We start from the raw sequence: 23,772 nt of genomic DNA, 5'->3' as shown, positions 1-23,772 counted from the left end.
TCTCACAATATTGAGCCCATAACTTCTGCTCCAAGAGCAAATGCAAGGCAAAAGATTGAGGACTCTGTGGCAGACCCAGGCAGTCCCAAGTGGTGCACTTAACCTACCAGGTTTCTGCCGGCTAAAGATGGAACAAACCACCTCAGAGACTGCCCTAAGATCTTCTGGCCTGAGATACTCCCAAAACACAGCCGCCTCAGATGCCTCCCTCACCCAGGTGGGGAATAGCTTACAGCATCTGGTATTCCCAAGCTGTCTCCCATCCATATACTAACCAGGCTTGATCCAGCTTAGGCTTCGATCAACCGAGGTCAGACATGATCAAGGTGATGCTGCCGCAGTCTGACGAAAAATGAATGTGTCAGGAAACACTGCAATGCCAAACACCACAGTGGCTCAGATGCACCTGACACCACTGTCCATCGGGAGTTGTGGACACCGCCAGATCCCTGAACCTGAGAGAGGTGCACCTGCCTCCCTCGGCTGCCTCTCTTTTATGGAACCATTTAACTGGTATAACAGGTAAAAAAAGGCAGAAACTATATAAGGCAACCTAATATACTGTCCTCCAAGGATGCAGACCTAAAACATTGTTGGTTTACCGCTATGCAACCACTTAGGTATGTAAGTATGCAGGTACCCAGGTATGCCATTATGTCAGTACCTAGATATGCAAACATGCAGGTATATAAGTATTCTTGCCATTCCTGCATTTATGTATGCAGTTCAAGGCCAATAAGCACATATGTGTGTATCCCAAGGTAAAAAAGCACATACAGGGGGTCCCCTACTTACAAACATCCGACTTACAAACGACTCCTACTTACAAACGGAAGGAGACAACAGGAAGTGAGAGGAAATCTACCCCTAGGAAGGGAAATTCACTCCTGTAAGAGTTAATATGGGAAAAAGGTGTCTCCACTGATGCTTTATCACCTATCCTTATTTCCCTAATAACCCCAAATTTTCAAAATCCAATTGTCATTGGGACAGAAAGTGAGGTGAAATCTTCTGAACAGGGGCACAGACAGCAAAACAAATGTTACAGGGGTGATAACCCTTCCCTATGCTATCTACAAAACTTAAAAATAGATTTTTTGGCTGGAGCTACACTTAAAAAAGTACCTGTTCCGACTTACAAACAGATTCAACTTAAGAACAAACCTAAAGTCCCTATCTTGTTTGTAACCCGGGGACCCCCTGTACATATGTACCCCTAGGCAAATAAGCACATACGTATGTACCCTCAGGTAAACAAGCACACGTGTATGTAGTCCCAGGTAAATAAGCACATATGCATATAGTCCCAAGCAAATAAGCACATATGCATGTAGTCCTAGGCAAATAAGCACATATGCATGTAGTCCCAGGCAAATAAGCAAATATGTATGTAGTCCTAGGCAAATAAGCACATATGTATGTAGTCCTAGGCAAATAAGCACATATTTAGGTAGTCCTAGGCAAATAAGCACATATGTATGTAGTCCTAGGCAAAAAAGCACATAATTATGTAGTCCTAGGCAAATAAGTACATATGTATGTAGTCCCAGGAAAATAAGTACATATGTATACAGTTTAATGTAAATAAACATATACAGTACAAATGAAAACATGCCAGCGTGTGTTTAAGCAACATGCGTCTATGGAAGCACGTAAGCATGTGCTTATGCAACTATGCATTTAGTCAAAACATGAAAACGTACGTCCCTGTAAACACACATTTATACAATATATGCCTATGGAAACACGCATTTACGTAATAAGCAAGTATGCGTTTATGAAACGTGTTTGCGAGCCGTCTGTACAGAGAGCCGTAATTGGCCAAAGCAAGTGTGGCTTTGGCCAATTATGGCTCAGGGGGTTTAGTACACGCCCCACACTATATAAAGCCGCCTGCATGGCGGCCTTGTGTAGTGTGCTGCGGCGGCGGAGAGATAGACAGAGAGACAGTGTCATTTGATTTAAGTTAGAGTAGGCAGGCGAGTCAGTTAGCTGCACTCATAGTGTATCGTGTATATATATGCATCTTAGGTGTTATGTGTATATATATATATATATATATATATATATATATATATATATATATATATATATACACACACACACTGTATTCAGTTTGGCTAGATCCGTTCCTGTTATTCCCTTCCTACTGACAGGCAGGCAGGTGTTTTTACAGTATTTACAGCTACCTGAAGAAAATGGCTGGTGTTCTTCTGATCCTATTAGTCCTATTAGCTACAGTATTTACAGTTAGTGTACTGCGTCCTCTGCACAGTGTGCATCTAAAGCTACCTGAAGAAAACTGGTGGTGTTCTTCTGAACCTATTAGCACCGCAGACAGCTGCAGTATTTACAAGTTAGTGTAGTGCGTCCTCTGCACAGTGTGCACCTAAAGCTACCTGAAGAAAATTGGTGGTGTTCTGATCCTATTAGTTCCGCAGGCAGCTGCAGTATTTACAGTTAGTGTAGTGCGTCCTCTGCACAGTGTGCACCTAAAGCTACCTTAAGACAATTGCTGTTGTTCTGATCCTATTAATACCACAGGCAGGCAGCTACAGTATTTACAGTTAGTGTACTGTGTCTTCTGCACAGTGTGCACCTAAAGCTACCTGAAGGAAATTGGTGGTGTTCTTCTGATCCTATTAGTACCACAGGCAGCTGCAGTATTTACAGTTAGTGTAGTGCGTCCTCTGCACAGTATGCACCTAAAGCTACCTGAAGACAATTTCTGTTGTTCTGATCCTATTAATACCACAGGCAGGCAGCTGCAGTGTTTACAGTTAGTGTACTGCGTCCTCTGTACAGTGTGCACCTAAAGCTACCTGAAGACAATTGCTGTTGTTCTGATCCTATTAATACCACAGGCAGGCAGCTACAGTATTTACAGTTAGTGTACTGTGTCCTCTGCACAGTGTGCACCTAAAGCTTCCTGAAGAAAATTGGTGGTGTTCTTCTGATCCTATTAGTACCACAGGCAGGCAGCTACAGTATTTACAGTTAGTGTACTGTGTCCTCTGCACAGTGTGCACCTAAAGCTACCTGAAGAAAATTGGTGGTGTTCTTCTGATCCTATTTGTACCACAGGCAGGCTGCTGCAGTATTTACAGTTAGTGTACTATGTCCTCTGTACAGTGTGTACCTAAAGCTACCTGAAGACAATTGCTATTGTTCTGATCCTATTAATACCACAGGCAGGCAGCTACAGTATTTACAGTTAGTGTACTGTGTCCTCTGCACAGTGTGCACCTAAAGCTACCTGAAGAAAATTGGTGTTGTTCTTCTGATCCTATTAGTACCACAGGCAGGCAGTTACAGTATTTACAGTTAGTATACCGTGTCCTCTGCACAGTGTGCACCTAAAGCTACCTGAAGAAAATTGGTGGTGTTCTTCTGATCCTATTAGTACCACAGGCAGGCAGCTGCAGTATTTACAGTTAGTGTACTGCGTCCTTTGCCCAGTGTGCACCTAAGCTACCTGAAGACAATTGCTGTTGTTCTGATCCTATTAATACCACAAGCAGGCAGCTACAGTATTTATGCCCTGTACACATGGTCGGATTTTCCGACATAAAATGTGTGATAGGACCTTGTTGTCGGAAATTCCGACCATGTGTGGGCTCCATCACACATTTTCCATCGGAATTTCCGACACACAAAATTTGAGAGCGTGCTATAAAATTTTCCGACAACAAAATCCGTTGTCGGAAATTCCGATCATGTGTACACAATTCCGACAAACAAAGTGCCATGCATGTCACCGCGTTTAGAACGATCAGATTTTCCGACAACTTTGTGTGACCGTGTGTATGTTAGACAAGTTTGAGCCAACATTCGTCGGAAAAAATCCATGGATTTGTTGTCAGAATGTCCGATCCATGTCCGTACAGAGCATTACAGAGCATTACAGTTAGTGTACTGTGTCCTCTGCACAGTGTGCACCTAAAGCTACCTGAAGACAATTGCTGGTGTTTTCATACTAATAATACTACAGGCAGGCAGTTGATTCTGCTAGCTGCAGTATCAGTATATATATACATCCCAGCTTTGTGCAGCTTTATCTCACTGCAGGCCATTAGTATGTCTAGAAGGCCAACAAGGAGAGGCAGACATTCACAAGCCAATAAAAGAGGGCAAGCAGGCTCTGTGTCTAGAGGCAACAGTGTTGGTCATGGAGACGGTGCATCCTCATCAGCACGTGGCCATGGGACACGCTTGTCCTTTTTTTCGGCAGCTGGCCGTGTTGAGCCGCAACATGCAAAAGACTTGGTAGAGTGGATGACCAAGCCGTCCTCATCCTCCTCATCTAATCTCACCCAGGCTCAGGGTACTTTGTCTGGCAAAGCAGCTGCCAACGCGGCCTCTTCCCTTGGCTCAATGGCATCAGTCACTCCTTCCCTAGCCCCACCATGTCCTCCTGAGGAGTCCCCCGAACTGTTTGACCACAGTGTTGGGTACATGCTTTAGGAGGATGCCCAGAGGAAGGCAGTAACGTGAGCCCAGAGAAGAGGGGGTGCCCAAGAAGGACAGCAATCTGGCAGTCATGTTCCCCCAGCTGCAGCATACTGCCAACTTTGCTCCAGTGATGAGGAGGGAGGGGATGATGAGGTCACTGACTCCACGTGGGTGCTTGATAGGAGAGAGGAGGAGGAGGAGGCACATCTCCAACGAGGCAGGATGCACTCCAGGAGCCAGCTTAAGGGCAGCACACTGACTGCATCACACTGCATGTGCAGGGCACTGCTGTCTTTGCGCATTATTCCAAAAGTTCTTTGGTGTGGGCCTTTTTTCAGACAAGTGCAACATATCCCACCACTGCTATTTGCAACATATGTCTCAAGCGTATCTCGCATGGCCAAAACATCACCCGCTTGGGCACCACATGCTTGACCAGACATATGTCGACCTGCCAGGCAGTTCGTTGGCAAGCATACCTTAAAGACCCACACCAAAGAACAAAGCGGACCTCTCCTTGCTCCTCATCAGCTGGGATCTCCAACCCCACTATACTTTCAGTCCTCTCTGAAACCTGCACTGAGAGGAATGAAGGTGTAGAATTAGGTGTGTCACAGCCAAGTACTTGCGGGTAATCTGCTATCGGTACACCGATGTCAGATTGTACCAGGCAAATTTCCCAGCCCCAGCTGCTGCACCGCTGAAAGGAGTTTGCTCCCAGCCACCCACATGCCCAGCAGTTGAATGCTAGCTTGGCTAAATTGCTAGCAGTTCAACTGCTGCCTTTTCAGTTGGTAGACTCTGCCCCTCCTGTGAGTTTGTGGAATGTGCGGTTCCTCAGTGGCAGGTTCCCAAATGCCACTTTTTCTCACGGGAGGCGATTCCGACTCTCTACTAGCATGTGGAAGGCAATGTCTTTGCCTTGCTGGACAGGGCGGTCAGTGGTAAGGTGCATATTACCGCTGACTCCTGGTCCAGCAGGCACGGACAGTGACGTTACCTATCTTTCACCACGCACTAGGTGACTCTTCTGGCAGCTGGGAAGGATGCAGGACAGGGTGCGGTAGTGTTGGAGGTTGTTCCACCACCACGCCTCCAAAATTCTACTAGTGGTGATTCTGCCACACCATGGCCTCTTCCTGTGCTGATTTGTCCTCGGAACCAGCGGTGCTCCGTAGGCGTTCAAGGGGCTACGCAAGCACGCAGGCAAAAAGATGCCATGCGGTGCTTGAGCTGATGTGCTTGGGGGACAGAAGCCACACTGGGGCAGAGATTTTGTCAGCTCTGCAGGGGCAGGTTCAGAGGTGGTTGATGCCACGCCAGCTTAAGGCAGGTATGGTGGTTTGCGACAATGGCACCAATCTCCTCTCCGCCCTCCAACAGGGACAACTGACCCATGTGCCCTGTTTGGCTCACGTCCTTAACTTGGTGGGATCATTTACAGTCCGAAGAAACCCATGGACTTGTACGTGGCTGGGAGGAGGTGGCTGCGGATCATGTCGTCCTTAGTGACCCAGAGGACTCTGGACCAAATGCCTCAGCATACCTACGCTGCATGGCCTCCCTGATCCTACAAAGCCTGCGGAAGGATCCTCGTATTCGTGGTATCAAGGGGAGGGATGATTACTGGCTGGCAACCCTCCTTGATCCACGTTACAAGGGTAAGGTTGCGGACCTTATCTTGCCGTCGCAGAGGGAGCAGAGGATGAAACATCTTCGGGAGGCCTTGCAGAAAGGTTTGTGCAATGCGTTTTCAGAGCCTGGGAGGTAACAATTTCCTGATCCTCCTGGACAACGTGTTGCTGAGGCTTCGGTCAGTCACAGAAGGAGCGGTGGAGAAGGTGGCCGTCTGACCAATGCGTTCAGACAATTTTTTAGTGCGCAGCCCCAAGGTCTGATCGGTTCCAGCAACCATCGCCAGCGTCTGATTCACATGGATTACCAGGGGCAAGATCAGACTTGACTGAAAATCCTCTGGGTTACTGGGTCTTGAGGATGGATCACTGGCCAGAGCTTGCACAGTATGCAATTGAGCTACTGGCCTGTCCTGCATCCAGTGTTCTTTCGGAACACACATTCAGTGCTGCTGGAGGCTTTGTAACCAATCACAGGGTGCGCCTGTCCACCAAATCGGTTGATCGGCTGACCTTCATAAAATGAATCAGTCTTGGATCACCAGCTACCAAGCACCTGATGCTGATGTAACCGATTGACTTTTTTTTAAAATGTGAGATCCCTTCAAGACTGCCTATGCTGATGCTGAGTGACTATCCTGTTATGCTGAGTCACAATCCTCTTCCTCCTCAATTTTCATGCTGATAGCTTGTAAGAACATTTTTGGTTCTGGGCACCGCCACCAGTGCCCAAGGCAGCAGGGCTCATTCCTGCACTCCAACTATAGTATCTGTGAGGGGTTGCAGTGTTGTGGCACCAGCACCAGTGCCCAAGGCCCAATTTTTCAGCCCCTGTTAAACAGGGGCGTATAATTACAATTTTTGATGCAATACTTTGCAGCAGAGCTCATTCCTGTGCTCCAACTATAGCATCTGTGAGGGGTTGCGGTGTTGTGGCAATTTTTCTGCCCTGTTTAACAGGGGCATGTAATTACAATTTTTGATGCAATACTTTGCAGCAGGGCTCATTCCTGCGCTCCAACTACAGCATCTGTGAGAGGTTGCAGTGTTGTGGCACCAGTGCCTAAGGCCCAATTTTTCTGCCCCTGTTCAACAGGGACATGTAATTACAATTCTTGATCTAATATTTCACAGCAGGGTCCATTCCTGCGCCCACCAAGAGTAACTGTGAGGGCTTACAGTGTTGTGGCAACACCACCATCACCACCACCACCAAAGGCCCAATTTTTCTGCCCCTGTTCAACAGGTGCATGTAATTACAACTCTTGATATAATATTTCACAGCAGGGCCTGTTCCAGCGCCCACCAAGAGTAACTGTGAGGACTTACAGTGTTGTGGCACCAGCACCACCACCACCAAAGGCCCAATTTTTCTACCACTGTTCAACAATGGCATGTAATTACAATTCTTGATCTAATATTTCACAGCACGGCCCGTTCCTGCGACCACCAAGAGTAACTGTGAGGGCTTACAGTGTTGTGGCAACACCAACACCTAAGGCCCCAATTTCTGCAGAGTATATAGGGCAGGCCCCTACTTTCAAACATCCAACTTACAAACGACTCCTACTTGCAAACGGAAGGAGACAACAGGAAGTGAGATGAAATCTACCCCATGGAAGGGAAATTCTCTCCTGTAATGCCGCGTACACACAACCGGACTTTAAAGCATACTTTGCCCGGCGGACTTTGACGGACTTTACGACGGACTTTACGAATGAACGGACTTGCCTACACACGATCAGCCAAAGTCCGACCTATTCGTACGTGATGACGTATGACCGAACTAAAATAAGGTAATCCACAGCCAGTAGCCAATAGCTGCCCTAGCGTCGTTTTTTGTCCGTCGGACTAGCATACAGACGAGCGGACTTTCCGACCGAACTCGAGTCCGTCGGATAGATTTGAAACATGTTTCAAATCTAAGTCCATCAAACTTTTGAGAAAACAAAGTCCGCTGGAGCCCACATGCAAGTATGCCGTAAAGTCCGATCGTGTGTACGTGGCATAAGACTTAATATGGGAAAAACGTGTCTCCTCTTCACTGATGCTTTATCACCAATCCTTGTTTCACTAAAAACCCCAAATTTTCAAAAAAACATTTGTCATTGGGACAGTGAGGAGAAATCTTCTGAAGAGGTGCACAGACAGCAAAACAAATGTTACAGGGGTGATAACCCTTCCCTATGCTTCCCTAAAGCTTAAAAATAGATTTTTTGGCTGGAGCTACACTTTAAAAATGTACCAGTTACAAACAGATTCTACTTAACAACAAACCTACAGTCCCGGTCTTGTTTGCACCACCTGTATACTGCTGTTCGGAGTATATAGGGCCTGGGGGCCCCACGCATTTCTTTTTTTTATTTGGTTGCGGGGTTCCCCTTAATATCCATACAAGATCCAAAGGGCCTGGTAATGGACGGGGGGGGGGGGGGGGGGGTTACCCATACCGTTTATCTCACTGATTTTCATCCATATTGCCGGGACCTGACATTGACATTACATTAAAGCCGCAAGCAGTTATAAATGACATTTATTCCTTTGAAAATGTCATTTTGTGCAGGGGCTGTTCTAAGCATGGGAAACGCGCCACTTTACAGGCATACTATAGACACCCCCCAGGTATGATATTTAAAGGAATATTTCACTTTTTTTTTTCACTTTAAGCATCATTAAAATCACTGCTCCCGAAAAAACTTCCATTTTTAAAACTTTTTTTTCATTGATACATGTCCCCTGGGGCAGGACCTGGGTCCTCAAACCCTTTTTAGGACAATAACTTGCATATTAGCTTTTAAAATTAGCAGTTTTGATTTCGAACGTTCGAGTACCATAGACTTTAATGGGGTTCTAAAGTTCACGCAAACTTTCGGTCCGTTCGCAGGGTCTGGTGCGAACCGAACCGGGGGGTGTTCGGCTCATCCCTACTCCACAGCAATGTGAAAGGCTCATTGCCAGTTATCGCAAACGCTTGATTGCAGTTGTTGGCGCCAAGGTGGCACAACCAGTTATTAGGTTTAGGGGGCATTTACTTTTTCACATAAAGCCAGGCAGATTTGGACAGCTTTTTTGCCTTAATAAATGAAACCATTATTTAAAAACTGCATTTTGTATTTACTTTATCTTTGTGTAATAATAACATTCATTTGATGATCTGAGTGATTTAAGTGTGACAAATAAGCAAAAAAAAAAAAAAATCAGAAAGGGGCAAATTCTTTTTCACAGCATTGTATATTTATGCGAACATGTATAAACATGTATCTTTATGCAACCATGTATCTTTATGCAAACATGTATAACCATGTATATTTATGCAAACATGTATAAACATGCATCCTTATACAACCATGTATGGGTGGAAAAACTGTGTCTCAGCCACCCGTATATGTTATATGTTTACATACTTACAGACCTTCCCGAGTCCAGAATAAGTACTGAGCAGACTGAACCCTCCAAAACAGTCTCAGTTTCTCATGCGGCCCTTTGGGAAAATGAATTGCCCACCCTTAGCTTAGGGTATGTTGAAGTGTTAGGGAGTAGAAGCTGGGGATTCTTTATCTAAACTTGAACTTGTCATTTAAGTAAATATGTTCTGGCCTTGTAAAGAAGTGACAGGATGTTTATGCAAGCTGGCACAGCAGTAAGGCCTGGCGGGGGGGGCTTCCCAGTAATGCAGGAAACTGCTGTTAGGAGGGTCAAGCTTTGGAACATATTGTGGATGTTGAGGCATGAGAAAAGGAAAGCTTGGGTGTACATTCTGTGAGAAAGCAGGTGTGACTGGCCAAGGGTGAGACCAGGCCCGGACTGGGACAAAAAATAGGCCCGGGCATTTTGGACTGAGCAGCCCATAACATGTTAACTGGTCCCTTCCCCACTCTCTGGGGGGGTTGGAGAGCACAGGGGGAAGCAAAAACACGGGGAGGGCAGGAGAGCACAGGGAGGGTGGAGGGTACAAGGGGGAGGCAGCGAAGAGCACACAGAGGGCAGGAGAGCACACGGGCTGGGCAGAGAGCACAGGGGGAGGCGGACAACACTGGGGGAGGCGGACAACACTGGGGGGGCTGGAGAGCACTGGGGGTTGAAGAGCACTGGGGGGGAGGCGGCCAACAGTGGGGGGGGGGCGGGGGGCTGGAAAGCACTGGGGGGAAGTGGACAACACTGGGGGAGGTTGGAGATCACTGGGGGGGCTGGAGAGCACTGGGGTAGAACAGGGGGAGGTGGAGAGCATGGGATGGGGGACGTGGAGAGCACAGGGGCCAGCGGAGAGCATGGGGGAGGTGGCGAGCATTGGGGGGATGTGGAGAGCACAGGGAGGCAGCAGAGAGCATGGGGGAAGGTGGAGAGCACGGGGAAGGGTGAGAGCCAGGGGGAGGTGGAGAGCACGGGGGGCAGCAGAGAACACAGGGGGGCAGCGGAGAGCATAGGGGAAGGTGGAGAGCACAGGGTGGCTGAGAGCCAGGGGGGAAAGGGAGAGCACAGGAGGGAGAGGGAGAGCATGGGGAGAAGTGGAGAGCACAGAGGGGCAGCGGAGAGCATGGGGGGATGTGGAGAGCATGGGGGGCACTGAAGAGCATAGGGGGATGTAGAGAGCACAGGGGGGCAGCGGAAAGCATGGGGGGGATGTGGAGAGCATATGGGGCAGCTGAGAGCATGGGGGGAGGTGGAGAGCACAGGGGGGCAGCGGAGAGCATGGGGGGATGTAGAGAGCACAGGGGGGCAGCGGAGAGCATGGGGGGTGTGGAGAGCACATGGGGCAGTGGAGAGCATGGGGGAGGTGGAGAGCACAGGGGGGCAGCGGAGAGCATGGGGGGAGGTGGAGAGCACAAGGGGCAGTGGAGAGCATGGGGGTGGAGAGCACATGGGGCAGTGGAGAGCATGGGGGGAGGTGGAGAGCACAAGGGGGCAGCGGAGAGCATAGGGGAGGTGGAGAGCACAGAGGGGCAGCAGAGAGCATGGGGGGATGTGGAGAGCACATGGGGGCACCGGAGAGCATGAGGGGAGTTGGAGAGGACAGGGGGGCAAAAAGTATGGTGGAGAGCACGGCGAGGCTGAGAGACAAGAGCTATAGGGGAAGTTGGAGAGCAGGAGGGGGCAAAGATGATGGGTGGGGCAGAGAGCACAGGAGGGGCAGCAGATATAAGCAGGATAGGAGGAGCAGTGGGGGCGGCTGCATATAAAAGAATCATTCTCTCCATCTTCCTCCTGCAGTCTTTGAATGCCTGCAAGAGAGAGAGGAGAAGCAGGCATTCAAAGACTGCAGAAGGATGATTCTTCTATATGCAGCTGCCCCCACTGCTCCTCCTATCCAGGTTACAGGGGGGCTGCACTCACATTCTCTATGATCTGGCTCCAAGGTGTCTGCAGCAGGTCTCCTCTAGCTCCTCCCCCTTCGTGATCACCCCCCGGCACATACAGCTGAACTATATGTGCGGCTGTGGAGGTGTCTCATCTAGCTCCTCCCCCTTCGTGGTCATGCCCCCCCGGCACAGACAGCTTCACTATACGTGCAGTTGCAGATAGCTCCCCTCCTGCATGTTTCTTTCTCCCCAGCTCCGATGGCTGAGCTTAACTAGCAGCCGGGCGGCTGCAGAGAGGCCGGGTGAGTGGCGCGGACTCAAAGAGCAGCCCAGCAAGGACTTGCGGCCCTGCGACCCCAGCCCATCGGGCAAGTGCCCGGTTTGCCCTATGGCCAGTCCGGGCCTGGGTGAGACAGTACAGTGCTGTCATCAAGCTGGTTGGGTGAGACCGCTGTTCTGTACTGAAGTGGTTACAGTACTGTCAAATGTGTTCCTCCCCGAGGGTATCACCACGTGAATGAAAAGTTGCTGAGTGCCAGTGTCTTTGTCTAGAGAACCAGTGAGCCAAGTAAACAAAGGGAATTAATAACATCTGGACTTTACTCACTGCTACTTTCTGGGGTAACCTCTGCTTATATGTGTAGCAATAACTCTCAGTGGAGCTGCTGGTTTAAAGCGGGCTTGTTACCTTCACTCTGCTTCCCTTTGTTTCACCGGGTCTAGGGTTCCGTTGAGTTTACCTCTGAACAATACACGCACCAACACTTGAGTATGTTTTCAATGCTTTATTGAACAATTAATGAAGGAAGTAGCAGGAAAGAGGCAGAAGGGAAACTGTAGGGAAGCTCAAATACCTCTCTGTAGGATTCTTGACAAATGTCCTTTAGGGTTGAATATTATTGTAGAATGTGCTCCCCTTGTGGGACACACTCCTTGCTCGCCTGGATAGGCCTCTCTCACTTGCCTAGCAGCCAGTACGTAGCATGAACAAAAGTCTCTGCCACAGACTTGCTTGGGATGAACCCGTACGATCCTCTGCCACAGGATGTATTGGTTTTGCGGTGAATGTCAGTCATAGTGCTTGAACCTTTAAGCCAAACCCGGCAACACTATGCTGTAAAGTTACTTTAGGATACGTCCTCCAACCGAGTCACCAGGCCCCTCTCCAGACCAGCACTCTGCATGATCCTTCCATGACGGGTCCCCCCTGGGATTTCCTCGGTTGTCCAGCTTCTTCACTCTGGATAGACAGCTGAGGATTCCTCAGTTGCTGTGGTAAGCCCCAGACATGCTTCTGGGCCCACCCATGCACCGCAGCGATGCGGGCCTCCGGAACGGAGGACCACGAGGTAACACTCTAACGCATACCTGTCGGCCAGGAGGGCCAGCAGGTGGCTGTAAAACGGACCCTAAAACATGGCGTCTGTCCCATAAATACCCTCTCCCAGAATGCAACTCGGAGGACCACCTGCACCGAGTTGTCCCCGGGACAGAGGAGCACCCATACGCTTTGACACGTTGCCTTTCCAACACTAGCCAATAGTAACAACACCCATCGGCCCAGTATGGAAACACATGCAACGTCAGCCAAGCTGGAACAGAGGCAAATCTAACTTTCCTAATGAACAATTTACTAAATTTACCTATCAGATGGTAGATCGCAAATCTACCAGCGCTACATACTCTCCCCACTACAGTAGACGTTGTCCCCAACGTCTGTCCAAAAAACAGTGACAGTAACTCCCAAGCCTGGGAGTAGGTATTTGAGCTTTTAATAACTTGGATAGACAAAGAAGAAAGAAAGACAGTGGAAAGACATTATAAGACTTACATCTACAAAACATTATGTTCACGTCCGTAAACAAAACAATCCTATGACTGTACATAACCTCACTATCTATCTAGCTGAAAAGCCTCCCAGCCTGATAGGAGATCCAATAGTTCCTGAAAAGGAAAACATAATTAACACACACACATACTGTACAATATCAGGAGCAAAGCCTCATTTTCTTTCTTTTTTTTCTTAAAAAAAATGAGCCTCTCTTCCTTTTTACCTATATCAAAATAATCTTAAGGAGTCCATCCCTGTATATTAATTTCTTTAAATGAAGGAAACCCAGCTAACAAAAAGAAGTCCTGGGATTTGAAACACTGAACAGAATATGCAGATCGACCACGAAGATCTCTTTATACTGACACTAACTAACTGTCTAACTTCAAAGTTCTTTTGCCCATAATCACCAATAAAACCGGGGATCTGGTAAGGTCAGTGTCTTTCCCGTTTTATCCACTGTGGTAATGAAATAGACAACGTCCTCTTTTCCGAGCCTGCAGATAACCACTTTGTCAGCATAGATGTGCCGACCGAAGTTCCAGTGCATAAAACATCCACTAAAACGTTCATCCATTTTAACAGAACATCCAGTCTTTCGGAAAGGCTTAGGCACAGACAAATAGTCCCAAACAGCTTCACTGTACCAAAGTTCCCAGTTAAGTTCAATCACTTGCATTATGTCCTGGGGCACATAGGGGAATTCCAAACCATACTCTGCAGCCACACGCTTGTTTAACATTCTCTGCAAACGTGCAAGTTTGGGCAAAGATCTGTCTCTCCCTATACCAGGAGGCACACATGAATCCAATGATTTGCTCACCATAGACCCAACCGGTGTCTGTAGTGAACTAGCAACTTTCGATAAAGTCCCAGTAACAGTACTGTGCGGCTCCACACAGGGTGATGTCTTCCCAGAACTCAGGGCTGTCCATTCAGGGAAAGTCATAGCAGAAGCGACATCCTCGCCTTGTGACCACAACAGCTCTTGTGACATAGTCTCAAATAAGTCATCATCACCGGAAAGATCCGACATGGATTCTATTTCCGAATCTCCCAACTCTTCCGCTGGCAGATACTTATTTACAGTCCTAGATACATTCCCCTTCAGAGGCTTACCCGTTCCTGACGTGGACTTTGATAGCTCCGGTTCAGGTAACCTCTGAGGTAGGCCTCGACCACGGCCGCGGGAAGCCTTCACATATCCCACCTTCCTCTGAACAGGCACAGCAGGAGTAGGTGTAGTGGACGCAGAAATCACAGTAATGTCCCTTGATGCAACAGCAGTGTCTCTTTCTGGAACACTCTCATTAACAACAGGCAAAGTGGTGGCCTGCCGTTCTCTCTCTGTAGTAGTAGCAGCTTCTACTGTGGCGATACCTGTTGCCCAATCCATCCGATAAGCACGGGGCAACGTGGCAGGTTGCTCCACCACAAACAAATACTCTCCACATTACGGATATTGGCCAAACGGAGGAAGATGCACGGCCAGTCCTTCACATCGATGGCAGATCATGCCCAGTCCCTCAATATCTCCTGAGGTATACAGGACAAACCTCCCCTGCGGCTTTAAACGAACTCCAGTATCCATAAGCAGAGCTCCAGTCAGCACAGTATTCAGCACGGTGCTTGCAGGGAACATTCTCGGTCCCACAATTGGCTGAATCGCCGGAAAAGACATGGCCACACTCTGATCTTCTCAGCACGATCACAAGGCCTCTCTCTTTTCTGGCGACAAACACATACACGCGTACCACGCGGTATCAAGTAGGGTAGGCTCCTCCCACTTGTTCCTCTGATCACGTAGCTCCCGGGCTTTCACTGGCGCCCGTCGCCTACACACTCAGAAATAAAGTCCTGCAGCTTTAACCCCTTCTCTTCCTGCAAAATTTTGACAAAGTCCAGCTCTCACCATAAACTCCCCGTGAAACACTTCTCTGGGTTGCGAGAATTGACGGTCAACAAATCCCGGACGAGCCCCCACATGTAGCAATAACTCTCGGTGGAGCTTGTTACCTTCACTCTGCTTCCCTCTGTTTCACCGGCACCGGGTCTAGGGTTCCGTTGAGTTTACCTCTGGACAATACACGCACCAACACTTGAGTACGTTTTCAATGCTTTATTGAACAATTAACAAAGGAAGTAGCAGGAAAGAGGCAGAAGGGAAACTGTAAGGAAGCTCAAATACCTCTCTGTAGGATTCTTGACAAATGTCCTTTAGGGTTGAATATTATAGTAGAATGTGCTCCCCTTGTGGGACACACTCCTTTCTCGCCTGGATAGGCCTCGCTCACTTGCCTAGCAGCCAGTACGTAGCACAAACAAAAGTCTCTGCCACAGACTTGCTTGGGATGAACCCGTACGATCCTCTGCCACAGGATGTATTGGTTTTGCGGTGAATGTCAGTCACAGTGCTTGAACCTTTAAGCCAAACCCGGCAACACTATGCTGTAAAGTTACTTTAGGATACGTCCTCCAACCGGGTCACCAGCCCCCTCTCCAGACCAGCACTCTGCATGATCCTTCCATGAAGGGTCCCCCCTGGGATCTCCTCGCTTGTCCAGCTTCTTCACTCTGGATAGACAGCTCAGGACCATTCCTCGGCTGCTGTGGTAGGCCCCAGACATGCTTCTGGACCCACCCATGCGCCGCAGCAACGCGGGCCTCCGGAACGGAGGACCACAAGGTAGCACTCTAACGCATACCTGTCGGCCAGGAGGGCCAACAGGTGGCTGTAAAATGGACCCTAAAACATGGGGTCTGTCCTCCACCGAGTTGTCCCCGGGACAGAGGAGCACCCATACGCTTTGACACGTTGCCTTTCCAACACTAGCCAATAGTAACAACGACACCCATCGGCCCAGTATGGAAACACATGCAACGTCAGCCAAGCTGGAACAGAGGCAAATCTAAGTTTCCTAACAAACAATTTACTAAATTTACCTATCAGATGGTAGATCGCAAATCTACCAGCGCTACATATGCAAGACACTGAGTTTCAAGGATTTGCCAGCCTGGCGGTGATGATGCATCCCAGGGCTATGGGATTTGTTAGAGAATAAAAATCATACATGCATACACAAACATTGGTTGAACTTAAAAAATCTGTGCTTTTTTTGGCCATATAAACTAATATAAACATGTAAACTAATGTCTTTGGCCATTAATCTCCTTCTGTCCCACGCATACAGATTTTTAAATTCCCCATCATCACCACAAGCCCCCCTTCCTGATTCAAGGTGCTGATAAGGCTAAAGCTGAAAATCAAAGCAATTGTACCTGACCCCTAAAAGTCCTTAAAGGGGTTGTAAAGGTAAAAGTTTTTTCACCTTAATGCATTCTATGCATTAAGGTGAAAAAACTTCTGACAGAACCGCCGCCCCCAGCCCCCCCGTTTTACTTACCTGACGCCTCGAAAGTCAGCTTCGCGTTCCCGACATCTGTTCCTCCGCTCACCCTGGCCGCTGATTGGCTGCAGTGGATGGATTGAAAGCAGCGCAGCCATTGGCTCGCGCTGCTGTCAATCACATCCGATGACGCGGCGCGCCGGGGGGCGGGGCCGAGTGATACAGCGAGCGGCTATAGCCGCCGGCTGTATCACGGGAGCGCGCCCGCAAGCACTCACCACCGTGCGAGAGAGCTCGCATGAAGGTGGTAAATGCTTGCGGGGAGGAGCTGAGACAGCCGCCGAGGGACCCCAGAAGACCAGGTTCGGGGCCACTCTGTGCAGAACGAGCTGCACAGTGAAGGTAAGTATGACATGTTTGTTATTTTTAAAAAAAAAAAAAAACACCTTTACAACCCCTTTAACTACGTATACTGATCCTTTTTCTGTTTCTTCAAAACAGGACAATAATAAATCACTTTTCTGCTTAAAGTAGTTCTAAAGGCTGCAGGTTTTTGACCTTAAAGTATAACTAAAGGCAAAACTTTTTTTTTAAGTTTTGGATAGAGTGGAGAGGAATTAGAACCCTTGTTGGTTTTTATTGCTGTCTGTGTCTCCCTTAAGGAGATGCACCCTCTCTATTTGTCCAATTTACCATTATCATCAAATGTGAAAGTAAAGAAAATCTCCAATTTTGGGTTGTCATGTAATAGAGAGGAAATCTTCAAATGTGGACACTAGCTCTGGTGACCTGGGGGGCCATAAGGGATTCCCTTAATTTGCACTGATTTCCTAGTTATAACCCTCCCTTCAAAATAATGAAAAAACAAAATGTTTTGCATTTGGTTCTACTTTAATGCATTTTCTGCCAGCCCCCTTATACTTACCTGAACCAGATCTCGATCCAGGATGTGCACAACAGCAGAGACTCTCCCTGCTCATTGGCTCAGACACAGCAGCGGGAGCTCCTGTTGCTGTCAATCATAGCCAGTGAGAAGGGAGCAGAGGGCGGAGCCGAGCTATGCTCTGTGTGTCTTATGGACACACAGAGCCAGCTCAGGAGCGAACATGCATGAGTGCCCCATAACAAGCGGCGCCCCATAGCAAGCACTCAGCAATTACAAAGTGTGCCGCCCATGCCAGAGCACCAGAGCAAGTGCAGTTTCACTATGATGGCATTGTATCGTTGCTCTTATCTCACTGTATGTCAGTGCCACCAGCTATTATTTCTGATGACCTCTACAGCACTACTATGTCACCAAACCAGTGCTTCCAGTCAGTGTCCCTAATCGCCGCCACACCAGTCACTGCCTCCAATCACCGCCACCCACTCACATTGTCCCTAATCACTGCTACACCACTACAGTGTCCCTAGTCACTGCTACACCACTACAGTGTCCCTGATCACAGTCACACCATTTGCAGTGTGCCTGATCACTGCCACGCCAGCTGCAACGTCCCCACACCAATGTAAACCAGCAAGTCCCTGATTGTCACCAAACCAGTCCCAGTGTCACTAGACCAGTGTAAGTCAGCATCGGTGTTCCTGATTGCTGTCACCCTAGTCCCCAGTGTCATCAGACCAGTGCGACCAGAAACAAAGTTTATGAGCACACCACACCAGTGCAGCCTTGCCTCTGCCTGCTGCCTGTAATGACCCTGGCCTGTTTATTGATTATGTTTCTGCCTGTTGCCTGGACCGAACCTTTGCCTGTTTGCTGACCATGTCTCTGCCTGAAGTCTGAACTGACCCATCTGCAAGTCCAACTGACTATGTTCCTGCAAAACACCATTCCCTGCTAACAACTGCACTACTGAAACCACAGGAACTCTTTTGTTCTTCCTTCTTCAGTCTCCTGTATTCCTGGCCAATTAATATGGCATTTTTTAGGGGCCATGTACCAGTAGGCTGGACTTGCTTGGCTTGTAGGAATGGGGACTGCTATAGGTGACACAACACCAAGCTATATTCCCTGACCACTCATATAGAGGTAACCATTACAGTACATTGGTTTTGATAATCAGGTTGATTTGTGTTATACACAAGATATACAGTGGGGCAAAAAAGTATTTAGTCAGCCACCAATTGTGCAAGTTCTCCCACTTAAAAAGATGAGAGAGGCCTGTAGTTGTCATCATAGGTCATAGGCGTGCGCAGGGGGTGTGCCAGGTGTGCCTGGGCACACCCTAATCACTATGTGCATTGCCGATTCCCCCTACTCCTCTCCTCTCCCCCCGGCTTCTGAGGGGAATGTTCCAGAATGGAGAGCTAGGGAAGGGGCTAGTAAATATGTAATTTACCGGCCCCATCCTTTTCTAAATGAACTGAACACAGTGAACACACTTGCTCACTGTGTCCATTCACAACTGAAGCATAGTAAACTGTATTTACTATGCTTTCATTTGTGAATGAATAGGAAGCCACTCAGCACAGAGCACTTCCTATTCCTTTACTGCCCCGTGCAGCTGAGGCTGCAGAGAAAGGCATATGTGTTTGCGCTTTGGGGTGCACACCCTAATGCAATAGGCTGCGCACACCTATGTCATAGGTATACCTCAACTATGAGAGACAAAATGTGGAAACAAATCCAGACAATCACACTGATTTTTAAAAGAATTTATTTGCAAATTATGGTAGAAAATAAGTATTTGTTCACCTACAAACAAGCAAGATTTCTGGCTCTCACAGACCTGTATCTTTTTCTTTAAGAGGCTCCACTGTCCTCCATTCATCACCTGTATTAATGGCACCTGTGTGAACTTGTTATCAGTATAAAAGACACCTGTCCACAACCTCAAACATTCACACTCCAAACTCCACTATGGTGAAGACCAAAGAGCTGTCGAAGGACACCAGAAACAAAATTGTAGACCTGCACCAGGCTGGGAAGATTGAATCTGCAATAGGCAAGCAGCTTGGTGTGAAGAAATCAACTGTGGGAACAATAATTAGAAAATGGAAGACATACAAGACCACTGATAATCTCCCTCGATCTGGGGCTCCACGCAAGATCTCACCCCGTGGGGTCAAAATGATCAGAAATCCCAAAAATCCCAGAACCACACAGGGGGACCTAGTGAATGACCTGCAGAGAGCTGGGACCAACGTCACAAAAGCTACCATCAGTAACACACTACGCCGCCAGGGACTCAGATCCTGCAGTGCCAGACGTGTCCCCCACCTTAAGCCAGTACATGTCCGGGCCTGTCTGAGGTTTGCTAGAGAGCATTTGGATGATCCAGAAGAGGATTGAGAGAATGTCATATGGTCAGATGAAACCAAAGTAGAACTGTTTGGTAGAAACACAACTCGTCGTGTTTGGAGAAGAGAATGCTGAGTTGCAACCAAAGAACACCATACCTACTGTGAAGCATGGGGGTGGCAACATCATGCTTTGGGGCTGTTTCTCTGCAAAGGGAACAGGATGACTGATCCGTGTACATGAAAGAATGAATGGGGCCATGGATCGTGAGATTTTGAGTGCAAACCTCCTCCCATTAGCAAGGGCATTGAAGATGAAACGTGGCTGGGTCTTTCAGCATGACAATGATCCCAAACACACCACCCAGGCAACGAAGGCGTGGCTTCGTAAGAAGCATTTCAAGGTCCTGGAGTGGCCTAGCCGGTCTCCAGATCTCAACCCCATAGAAAACCTTTGGAGGGAGTTGAAAGTCCGTGTTGCCCAGCGACAGCCCCAAAACATCACTGCTCTAGAGAAGATCTGCATGGAGGAATGGGCCAACATACCAGCAACAGTGTGTGACAACCTTGTGAAGCCTTACAGAAAACGTTTGACCTCTGTCATTGCCAACAAAGGATATATAACAAAGTATTGAGATGAACTTTTGATATTGGAAAAATACTTATTTTCTACCATAATTTGCAAATAAATTCTTTCAAAAATTAGATTTGTTTCCACATTTTGTCTCTCTTGGTTGAGGTAGAACTATGATGACAATTACAGGCCTCTCTCATCTTTTTAAGTAGGAGAACTTGCACAATTGGTGGCTGACTAAATACTTTTTTGTCCCACTGTAATGTCTGGTATATAATCAGTCCAAAAAGTGAAAAAATCTCACACATGTGGTATTGCTATACTCAAGAGGAGTAGAAGAATGTGTTTGGTGTGTAATTCTAAGTATGCCCATGCTGTATATGAGAAATATCTTACCAAAATGACAACTTTGCGTAAAAAAAAAAAAAAAAATTCATTTTCTTTCTGCAATTTTCAAAAACTTGCTGCAAAACAATGAAGTCTTCAAAATACTCACCATGCCTGTTAAAAAAAAAACTTGGACTGTTTGCTTTCCAAAATGTGGTCATTGTGTGGGTGTTTCTAGTGCTTCCGGGCCTCCAAAATGTGATAGGTAGTCAGGAAATTAGATGCGTAATTTATGCCCATAGAATGCCTAAAGGTACTCCTTGGATTTTGGGACTCTCAATGTGGCTAGGCTGTGAAAAAGTCTCACACATGTGGTATCGCCATACTCGGGAGGAGTACCAGTATGTGTGTAGGGATGTAATCCTAAGTATGCCTATGAAATGTGATAGAAATATCTTAATAATGTTAAAAAAAAAATATATATATATATATATATTCTGCATTTTCCAAAAACTTATGGCAAAAAAAATTACATTTCAAAAGACTCATTATGCCTTTCAGAAAATACCTTGAACTATTTGCTTTCCAAAATGGGGTAATTGTGTAGGTGTTTCTACCGTCTTGATGCTCCAGAGCCTCCAACAATGTGATAAGTAGTCAGGAAATTAGATGCGTAATTTATACCTCTTGAAAGCCCAAGGGTGCTCCTTGGATTTTGGGATTTTGGGCCCCTCTATGCATTTAGGCTGTAAAAAAGTCTCACACAGGTAGTATCTCCATACTCAGGAGACATAGGAGAATGTATTTTGGGGTGTAATTATAAGTATGCCTATGCTGTGTGTAGGCATAATTAAAGTTTATTTATTTGCAAAATTTTATAACAGAAATTAAGAAAAACATTTTTTTTTCAAAATTATGAGCATTTTTTCGCTTACATATAAAAAAATAAAAAATCCAGCAGTGATTAAATACCACCAAAAGAAAGCTTTATCTGTCTCAAAAATTGATGGAAAATTTCATTTGGGTACAGTGTTGCATGATTGGATAATTGTAATTCAAATAGTTAGAGCACTGAAAGCTGAAAATTGGCTGGGCAGGAAGGGGGTGAAAGTGTCCAGTATTGAAGTGGTTAATAGCCTTTTTTGTTCAATAAAAGTTGTTTAAAGTGAAAACAAAAATCTCTTGTTTGAAAATGTCTGATTACTGCTTATTACCATGACACAAACTGTATCAAAGTGATAAAGACTCTAGTAAATGGATTTATCTCCATATTACTCACCCATCAGTTGTAAACATATAACCTATGACATTTTTCAGTGCAAATGCAATACTGCTGACCACCAAGGAACCAAATGCTGAAAAACAGGATGCACAAATTAGTATACAAAATAATGTAATGTTTGAAATGCCTAGCATATGCTCATTAATACACTAAGTAAAAGTAACTGAATTGTGGTGATCCAAGCCCAGGGAAATTGTATAATTTAAAACAAATGACACCTAAATGCAAGACTAATGCCCTGTACACATGGTCGGACATTGATCAGACATTCCAACAACAAAATCCTAGGATTTTTTCCGACGGATGTTGGCTCAAACTTGTTTTGCGTACACACGGTCGCACAAAGTCGTCGGAATTTCCGATCGCCAAGAACGTGGTGACGTCAACCATGTACGACGAGACTAGAAAAGGCCAGTTCAGAACCAAGCGCGGCACCCTTTGGGCTCCTTTTGCTAATCTCGTGTCAGTAAAAGTTTGGTGAGAGACGATTCACGCTTTTTCAGACTCGTGGTTTTCAGATCGTTTTCTGCTGTTCAGTTTGTGCTTGTTGGTTTGTATCTTCTCTTCAGTGCGTGCAGCAAGCTACGCGTGACTTTGATTAGTCATTGTGTTCTTGTTCGTTCGTTACTGTTTTTCAGGTGCTCTTCACAGGCCTTGCTGTTCTTCAGTGCGTTCTGTTACTTTGTTCTGAGCAGCCGACCGTTTTCTAGCCATGTTGCATATACATACTCCTCGTAGAGTTTGAGCTGTGCGGGGGCTTGGTGTTGGGGTCCTGACCTTGACACAAGTCCAGTCCATGAACAGGGTGGGGAGGAGTTCATGGACCAAGAATTGGTTACTTCAGCGTGACCAGTTCTGTCATATGCCGTGAGATCCGTGAGAATAATCCTGATGATTTCAGGAACTTTCTCTGGATGACGGACCCCGTATTTCACCGTTTGTTGGCTTTGCTGACCCCTTATATTAGCAGGCAGGATACCTGCATGAGGCAAGCCATCACTCCAGAGCAGAGGCTCGTCGCCACCCTGCGGTACTTGGCGACGGGGAGAAGCCTGCAGGACTTGAAGTTCTCGACAGGCATCTCCCCCCAGGCTCTGGGGATCCTTATCCCGGAGACCTGTTCTGCCATTATCCAGGTCCTGCAGAAGGAGTATATTAAGGTAAGATTTTTATCCTTTAATATCACATTTTATTGTATATAATGTTTGATAATATGTTGTATTTGTTTCCTCATTCCCTAATTACCATGATTGTAATATGCTGTGAATGTCCCCTTTGTCCTCATGCATGCTCGATTTTTATGTACTTTTTTTTTTGTGCTTCATACATATTTGCTTTCACTTACCTCCCCGGCATGGTCTCCTGCCCCTATATTCACCTCATGTAGTCACTTAACAATGTATTTTATCATCTCCATAGTAGTGCTTTACCCTAAATACCCCCTAAAATGTTTTGAAATGCGATTTGTGCTTTAAATTCAGGCAGAGTGCCAGAGGCTTTTTTTTGGGGGGGTCCCCAAATCATTTGGAACCCTTCCTCCCCCCAACTGCTAAGTCAGCTGATAACAATTCTCTATCTATCCTCAATCATCTATCTGCTGACTTTGCCAAACCCATACACACTATACCCATCTCTTTTGTGGTCAGATTTATGGATGAATTTCCCAAAGCATGTAGTGCAAGGGCCTGCCTGAATACTTTCAAATGGTACTGTTTAAAGTTTTTGTATACTATTATTATCTTGCTAGGTAATAGCAGAATGTCCAAATGTGCTCAAATGTGTACAGAG

General features: G+C 46.8%; 1 protein-coding gene across 1 annotated transcript in view; it reads right to left on the bottom strand.

Annotated features, from left to right (window-relative positions):
* Positions 1-23,772, bottom strand: part of LOC141127048 (multidrug and toxin extrusion protein 2-like) — an 85,755-nt gene that overhangs the window by 53,967 nt on the left and 8,016 nt on the right. The window contains exon 2 of the mRNA XM_073613176.1: positions 21,982-22,057. Within this exon, the coding sequence (XP_073469277.1) occupies positions 21,982-22,057 (76 nt within the window). The remainder of the gene's footprint in view (positions 1-21,981; positions 22,058-23,772) is intronic.

This window comes from Aquarana catesbeiana, linkage group LG02 (genome assembly GCF_042186555.1).
Source record: "Aquarana catesbeiana isolate 2022-GZ linkage group LG02, ASM4218655v1, whole genome shotgun sequence".
Classification (NCBI taxonomy): Eukaryota; Metazoa; Chordata; class Amphibia; order Anura; family Ranidae; genus Aquarana; species Aquarana catesbeiana.
The sequence above is the reverse complement of the archived record's forward strand: the minus strand, read 5'-3'. Positions and strand labels throughout refer to the sequence as shown.